Source organism: Centropristis striata, chromosome 13 (assembly GCF_030273125.1).
Source record: "Centropristis striata isolate RG_2023a ecotype Rhode Island chromosome 13, C.striata_1.0, whole genome shotgun sequence".
NCBI classification, from domain to species: Eukaryota; Metazoa; Chordata; class Actinopteri; order Perciformes; family Serranidae; genus Centropristis; species Centropristis striata.
Window position 1 is genome coordinate 8806184 of NC_081529.1, and position 8917 is coordinate 8815100.

Below are 8917 nucleotides of genomic sequence, written 5' to 3' on the forward strand. Positions count from 1 at the left end.
TGGCGCCTCAGATGATCCACATATTTGATGCGTTTTTCTTTTTTCTGGTATCAGCAGCAGCTCACCAGAGAATGGCAGATGTTGCACCGAGCCTTGCCTGCTGTTGGCTCATTGAAATGGGCTAATTGATCGGCGAACGCAAGCACGCATCGGCCAATGCCGATACAAGTAAAAAAGGCAAATATAGGCCCGATATATCGGCCGGCCAATATATCGGTCGACCTCTAATTCCAAGATTCAGTCCTGTGATTTCATCCCAGGGCCAACAATCTTTCTCCGTATCCACTGGCAACGGCAGAAACACCCCTGGAGTACAAGTAGCCCTGATTGAGAATCTGCTGTAGGACGGTCAAGTATAAACAGAGAACATGGTGGGTAGTTTTCTCTGTTCTTTCAGGCTCCAAATGAAACAGGATGTGTGGATACAGGAAAATATTATCTGTTGTTAACTTTACAAAGCAGCCATTCTGAAGTGTTGATGCTCTACTCAGCAGGAAGAGCCAATCTCCCCAAACCACACATGCCGCCCACTAATCAAACCCATGGCACGCTGTTATAATACAGTGACAGGACAGAGCTGCGAGCCACCCATTGATACAAGCAACACACAAGACGCCTAAAGTCCTGCTGAGTCATAGCAATCCTTCACTTTATTATTACAGGGGAACCTCAAAAGGGGGTTTCTGGACTGTTCTGCTCCCCACCTGTCAGGGGTGACGTTTGGACAAGTGTTCTGGTCTGGGGAGCACTTCCTCTCTAAGAAGCTGCCCACTCCCTCTCCCCCTGCTACATCTGGTCTCCTCGGGGCCGTTGCTGGCGGCGGTTGAGGGTAGAGCAACCGCAGAAGGCTTTGTCCTCATTGAAGAGCAGCTGAACCAACAGGAAAGCCAACCCCAGCCAGTCAATTAATTGATGGAACAATTTAAAATTATGGGAGGCTCTCAGCAGGGGGAAGGAAAATGTTTACAAATGATGTGCAATAATTGCTCATTACGTTCTCCCTTTGATTCCTCCACCCCCGTTTCTTTTTCTCTGCTTTTGCCACCATCATATTTGTTTTCTTTTACGTCTTGTTTAAGCAAAATGTGGAAATGTTTGCTCAGAACGCATGTCCAGTAGAGCCAATAGTTCACCATATGCAGCTAATCACTGTGTATTTACCATGTATCCTGTCTGAACACCCAGATGAACCCAAATCACTTCCATACAGCCACTCAGTAAAAGCGGCTCTGACTGAGACCACATGAATGTACCGAGAGCCAGCTCAGACCACATTAAAACGGTCTTGATCATCAGGTCCTGTGCCTCCACACCCCCGTCTGTACCCAGCTGTGGGGGTTTCTTCTCCAATTATCCAACATCCAAAGACCCCCATCTGTAGACTACAGACCAAGCTGCATTGAAGAAGCAAGGACTCACACTAAAAAGGAGGGACCTGAGCCTTTCACTCAAAGCCACACAGTGGGCCGGTGTGAAACTCCAAGGCCTTTGTTGCATCTTCAAAATAAGTCTCAAGCAGCATCTGTGTCCATTCAACTGCCAGTCATCTTACAAGTGAAAGGAAAAGGGACAATTTGCAACTACCTAATCAAAAATAATAGCTCTGGGCCTAGTATATTGAGAATTGGCTGCAGCATGGTTAAATCTTGTTAATGGGGACTAACTATGTTTTTACCTAATTTCTGTAAAGTATATATTACAAAATCGGATGTTAATATTAGACGTGGCCAAAGTGTTTCAGAATGCTGTAAACGTACAACTCTGAATCCAAAGAAGTTCAGAAGCTTGGAACATAAATAAACCAGAATGCAATAATTTGCTAATTGACAGCTGTACAAAACAATATATTTATATTCAAGCGGATAAACTTTTGGTTTTTATAAATATGCACTCTGAACTTAATGCATTTTCTTTTTATGAAAAACGTCCTAACTTTTTTGGAATTGTGGTTTTATTTAAAGGAACACTCCACCGTTTTTTCATATTAAAACATGTTATTCGGTCAAGTAAGACGAGTTGATACAGACCTCTTGCGTCTCAATGCGTGCACTCAATCGCCCTGGCGCGCGGCGCCACTTGGCTAGCACTTAGCTTAGCCCAGTTCATTCATTAGGATCCAAACAGATGGACAGCTAGAAGCGACCAAACTCCTCCACGTTTTCCCTATTTAAATACAGCTACACGAGTAGTTAAACGACCAAGTATGGCGACACAAAATAAAACGTGGCGCTTTTCTAAGCGGATAAAAAGGATAACTATGATGTATGGCGGAATAGCACTTGGGAGCACTTCGACTCGGCGCAGTAATATCATCACTCCTGAAAAATCTTCTCCCCCTCCCTCTCCCTCTCCCTCTCACTTCCGCTCCCTCTCACTTCACTTCTGCTTGTTATCGCAATCCTTTACGATGCACGTTATAACCATGATTGTTCACAAATATCTTCCTACAACCTAATACTTCGTCAGCTCTGCTCGAACTACTACTCCTGGTGCAGCTCACGTTGGTTCTGTTGACGGAAGTGAGAGGGAGCGGAAGTGAGAGGGAGAGGGAGAAGATTTTTCAGGAGTGATGATATTACTGCACCGAGTCGAAGTGCTCCCAAGTGCTATTCCGCCATACATTATAGTTATCCTTTTTATCCGCTTAGAAAAGCGCCACGTTTTATTTTGTGTCGCCATACTTGGTCGTTTAACTACTCGTGTAGCTGTATTTAAATAGGGAAAACGTGGAGGAGTTTGGTCACTTCTAACTGTCCATCTGTTTGGATCCTAATGAATGAACTGGGCTAAGCTAAGTGCTAGCCAAGTGGCGCTGCGCTCCAGGGCGATTGAGTGCACGCATTGAGACGCAAGAGGTCTGTATCAACTCATCTTACTTGACCGAATAACATGTTTTAATATGAAAAAACGGTGGAGTGTTCCTTTAAAAGTTTTAAATTTAAACCCCTGAGCAAAAAAAATAAATTTTCCAACTGTTCTAATGCTCCGTTTCCAACAGTTTTTTTCTTAACCCTTAGCTCGAGCTGACTCAAGTTTGAGCTGAATTTTTATATAGGTCCCTCTGCTCCAGTATATAGTTGCTGATGCTAATTTCCCCAAATTTTGGATGTTATAACATGTTCAATTGGCAAAAAGTGCCACTACACTGTAAACTTGGTTACCAATGTTGCCGATTTTCCACCAACTTCAGATCAAATTCCTGCAAGAACATGTCTGATTATGTGGTTTTTGGTTTAAAAGCGGTTATTGATGATTTTTCATGGTGCCACTATACTCAGACACAGCAGATAATAGTAAAGATGTGGAAGACTGGGAAAACCAATAGAGAGGTTTTATTAGGAGGGGGGCTTAAAGAGACAGGCGCTACCACAGAGCATTTCAGACACTGTGTCAGTCGAGGTGCAGCAGCCATTGGCAGCATGATAAAGCAATAATAAAGTGTTTTTTGAGCATTAAAGCATATAAACATGTTCTAGCAGCAACACAAAAGTAAGTGTCCTTTAATTTGCAACAACAAATGATTTACTGAAGAGAAAGACACTACCTACATAGCGTGCATCAGACAGAAAGAGAAGCGGCGCAGAGGAAGCTCAGTTAGCAAGGGTGGGATTGAAATATGCTTTGGACTTAGTCTGAGGGGGAAGAGGCTTACAGTCGGAAAGAACAGGAGTGACTCAGAGAGGAAGAGGTGGGAATGCGAATGGAGAATTCTAGGGAATCCCACTGAGATAGCTCTCTTCGCGAGTCTGCAGCGGGCCAAAGAATTCAGATGAGCAAACCATATGCTAAACAAGTCACATGTAAACCCCTGGCTAAGACAGAAAGGCCAATAAACGTCAAGAATCTGAATCAGACCAGAAAATCAATCAAACATCAGTTCATTTAATATTCTGTTGCACGTCTTTCTGGGCAGAAGATTTATTCAGAGGGCAAAGACAACCGCTGATGACTCACTGATTTTAAGAGTCTGATTTCACTTCTCTGTGACAGACAGCTCGTGACTCAGACGGATCAGAGGGATGCGCTCCCTTTTCTGCAAAGTCTCAATGACATTAAAGGGAACTCAGTGACTTGGCATTCAGCTGGGTGTCATCAAATTTATGGTTGCATGGAAAGTGGTGCAAATTATACCACAAGCTATGTCTGCACGGCACAATTTAAGAATGATCACACGAAGCAATGAGCCATGCCGTAATGATGCAATTTATGACCCGCGGATCATGCGTGTTATGCCATTAGCCGTGTTTGTATGTCACATAATTTAGGAGTGATCAGCTGTAGAGCATAATGGAAACCTGTCCCATGTTGTCAAGGGGCAATTCTCACCCCAAGTGTTAGTTTTAGCAGCTTGCTTGCCATATTTTCCCAGTTTAATAGCTGGCAAACATCTGCAACATCTGGTTCAAATGGACAGGGGGGTTGTCAGCGAGGAGAGACGCCTACAGCACAAACAGCTACAGGCCTGTTTAAATGTAGCAACTCATCATTCACAACCTGCCTGGAAACAAATTCATCTGCAGCTACGTGTCAAAAATCAACTCGACTACAGATGACAACATGCAGCTACAATGTCGCAATGACGCTCTCCGGGCCCATTACTCCCTATGCAGCAGACTAATCAGCCCAGTATACACAGCTGTGTGGCCGTAAACAAAGAAACACATAATGACAGTGTGTAGTGAAGCCTCTCTGCTAAAAGTGAGCACTTGGGCTTCACTGCCAGACGCCTGCCTTCCTATAGAGCTTCTTCTCCTGCACTGCTCTGCAAACTTGAGAGCGACAAAAAGGGAACACCGTGCGCTCGACTAAGGGACAGAGCTGACCACGTGGATGACATGGCACAACATTACATAATGTGCTGAGAAATGACTGCCAGTGGTACTGAAGATATAAATCCACTGAAATATGTTAAGACAGACCATGCAAAAAGAGAGATGATATTATCCTTAAAGACAGGGCTCAACAATAAAGATTGCCCTGTTTCCTGGGGCAAGTAAAATGCCACGTCTGGCTACTAAATCTAGCAATTCACTTGTCCAATCAGGCAAGACAATAAACATGTTTTCCCCAATGCTAAATGTGTTAATCAGCAGATGCCCTACGATACGATTTTATCCCAATACTTCAGTTACAATACAATATTATTGTGATTTTGAGCATTTTGCGATATGTTGGATATTGTGATACAATATATTGCGATTTAACTGTTTAACTGCATTTTGCATCAACAAAATTAAATTCAATCAATGTTTTGTCAAATAAGAGAAAATTCTCAGTCTATTCATCTCACTTCAGTCTTTTCATTTCTCCACAATGAGAGATATCAAACATGTATGGACGACAACAACTGCAGCATTTTATCAAACTTTACTCAACTTTAAGCTTCACTGCTCTGAATTTTTTTTTTTTATGAAACATAAAGAAAGTCTAACTTTGCAGCATTATTTTGACAAATTCCCGACACGATATCCTGACGCACATGGTGTCTATAGATTCCTTAGATCTTCTAGTTTCATATGATACTAGTATCTCCAGTATATTCCTAAAAGTGAAAAACAGCGAAAATATTGATGGCCCGCTGGAACGCTAAATATCGTTACTTGCCATGAATCGATAAAATATTGCCAAGCAAAAAATCGCAATACTTCACTGTATCGATTTTTTCCCCCACCTCTAATGTTGATGATGAAGTAGCTAAGGAGGAGGCGTCTCACTTCCTCCTCATCTCTATTCAGAGTTGCACATGTGCAGTACCGATCGGACACTCGTGAGAAAATGCCAGCGCACTAAAGACAAACTGTGTGTTCCAATACCCATCCTACCATACTATTTAGTATGCCAGAAACAGATTTAGTACAACCCAGTACATAATATGTCAAATGCAGTATGACAACAGTACCAGGATGTCCTACTACAGCTGGTCACATTTTGCAGAATGCAAGCCAGCATGCTTTTCTAGCTATTCTTACCCCCAATCCTCTGCACAGCAGGGGTCAAAGTAGTATGTCCCAATTGTATGCATACTGCACGCAATAATACATACTTTGTGAGTGCAGCTGGAGTACATACTAAAAGTAAAAAGTATGCAATTTAGAAAGCAGCTAAACTTTATGAGCTGAAGCGGAAGTGAGCATTTCAATTATCCTGGAAACAGGAGTTAAGTTGTGTGGCATTAGAGGATGTGGGCGAAACTATATATATTGCCGCAAGTTTGAGACCGAGGTGATTGGTATTGGATGAACGCTAATAAGACAATATTTAAAGCAGAAGATAAAAATCTAATTCGGGCAAGTAGATGTCTGGTTCACTTTAATGCTGAACCCTGTGAAAGGGGTGATATATAGCGTGGAGGGGTGTACCGTGTCACTCAGCATCAAGACGAGAGCTGCTCTGTGAGGTCCTGCTCTCGCTATTTGTCACAGAGGACTCACATTCTCAGCATTCCAATAGGAGACCACTGCGGTCCATCTCAAACTGCAGTGACAAACTAACACGCTAGATCTCAACCCTATTCAGTCCACGCTCCTATCGATCATGCATGACTGACTTCTAAAAACTAGGAACAGCAATTTATAAAATTTATTGACACATATGCTATTATTGAGTCTGCTTATCAGACCTACTCTTCATAGATTCCCTTCCTGATCATAACCCTTCCTGAGTTTTCTAAATGAATAAAAAAAATCTGCTTAGCCTGCCTGCATGGTACAAATGCTGGTGTTTCCATTCTTACTTGAAACGATCATCTTAAAGACATATATAGCAGCACTGTTGTATTTTTTTGCAAGAAATGAAGCCACACTTTGGACAGTTTTTTCCTCTCTGCCATGACTCCTTCTTGTTTCATGTTTTGACACTATAACTACAACTACTGACAACTATAAAAATGCAGCTTAAAGCTTGATGTCCTTGGCCATCTTGCACCTAGACCTTAATAAACCCCTCTCATTAATATCTCTCCTTGTTGTTTCACTTTTCTCCTATCAGAAACAGCCTCAGCTTAAATATTTAATTTGGCCCTTCCTGATAGAAATGACTGCCATGGATGGAATCTGATTTAGGTCAGGTCCCAGACACACACCAGTAAGGGCAGCCTCTTCTCCCAGTCAAAACAGTGTGCTCCCATGTAAACCTTTTTGCTGTTAGTGTTGAAAAGGCACAAACCAAACAGCTGAGTGAAAGAGAAGAGTGCATAATGCTGGAAAGTGTGTATGCAGAAATAAAAGGATGCATGCAGGACTACAACTCGACCTGATTTAACCACAATAACAATCAAATGAGGCAGCTGTCTGTCTGCAGGCAGTTATGGGACACTGCTCACTGTGCAGTGGCAGTTGCAAATTCTTGCACGGGCGTAATGTTGGGGGGGGGGGGGGGGGGGGACACAGGGGACATGTCCCCTGCATTTTTTCAAAAAAGGCCATTTTTGTCCCCTGCAGTTTTTACTGTCCAAAAGAGAAGCGTCAGGGACTTGGACCAAGCGGGAAACGGCCGCTCAAGTTGAAACCTCAGATTACAAATGTGATTTTATACATCCATACTCATGATAACTGTGCAACTTAAGTTTTATCCTCTATAACCGTGTCATCAAAATTGATGATTGTTACACCGCAAATTGTCACACTGTTTATGTCATGCATCAATATATTTTTGTCAGGTGATGGATAGTAGAGATGCAGAAGGAGATACAGGAGGAGAGGCTGGAGGAGATGGAGGAGGAGAAGTTTGAGGAGATGGAGGAGAGGCTGGAGGCTACATGCTTTACAAAAGGTCAAACCAAAAAAGGGAACAGTAAACTTAAAAGTAACAATAGAAAACTAGATGAACTACAAGAAAACAGAGTGAACTGAAAGAGTTTGAGTTTTATTAAAGATACTTGTGTCCCCCCCACCTCTGAAATCTAAATTTCTCTAGTGACCTGTGGAGCTGCCTGTCATCCAACAGAGCCTTGTCCTGGCATAAAGGCTTGATTATAGCTGGCTGGCAGGCTGTCTGGCTAGGCTAACCTCGGCTAGCCAACTTCATGTGAGCCCGTCTGTCAGCATGCACAGTCTAATAGTTAGGCACCGCTCTTACATTGCAGATATTTATAAGCATATTTTATACAGACATGCGGAATATTATCCCTCGTTTTGCTCTCATAAAGCAACAGCCCCCCTCCATGGCAGAGCAGCACAATCTATAGCTAGGGGACCCGTGTTGTGGCTGCTGGTGGTTACTGGCGACAATCACAGGGTTCAGACTATTTCCAAGAACAATAATATCCACATTTAGCTTTATCTACAGGTCCAGCCGGCCAGTTTTACAACAGACGCTAACACCCTGAAAACAACGAGTATTTAAAATGCATTTTAGCTGTTAATAAACCCGTTGAAATGACGGGAGAGAGAACCGGCGGTAGTCCAACTCCGTGGCCCATGGGAACTGTTCCCATCCAGCAAATACACCGAGCCTTCCTAGCTAGTGTGAGGGGGAATAGACTTGGGGATTTAAAGCATTGTAGCTACCTGTTAGTCGCAGCTTCACAGGGCCATTCCGCCGGACTCCTTGGTTAGACATGTCCTCTTGGTTCCAGCCTTCACTGCACCTAATAAAAATGTGTCGTTAACTGTAAAAATAACAAGGTTTATCAACCTCTCCGCCAGTTTTAGACAATAATGGAGTCAAGGCATTGTGGCCCGGATGTGAAGTGAACTGCCATAGCCATCGCTCACAAATGCGAAAAATTAAAATAAAGAAAAAAGAAAATATCGAGCGTTGCAGGGCTGCAAAGTGCATTTACTAGAAACGACTTGTGCCCCGTTGAAGCGTGTAAAGGAGGTGGTGTGGAGCCGCGGCGCTGGAACACGGTGTTTATCTTCACATCTTCAGGAGCAGCCTGTGTAAAGGAGCGGGTCCTCCTCTCCGCTCGGCGAGA

General features: G+C 43.1%; 1 protein-coding gene across 2 annotated transcripts in view; it reads right to left on the reverse strand.

Annotated features, from left to right (window-relative positions):
• smurf2 (SMAD specific E3 ubiquitin protein ligase 2) overlaps positions 1 to 8917 on the reverse strand; it is a 72205-nt gene extending 63288 nt beyond the window's left edge. For both annotated transcript variants that reach the window (XM_059347629.1, XM_059347628.1), the window contains exon 1: positions 8508 to 8917. In XM_059347629.1, coding sequence (XP_059203612.1) covers positions 8508 to 8559 — 52 coding nt within the window. In that variant the 5' untranslated portion in view covers positions 8560 to 8917. The remainder of the gene's footprint in view (positions 1 to 8507) is intronic.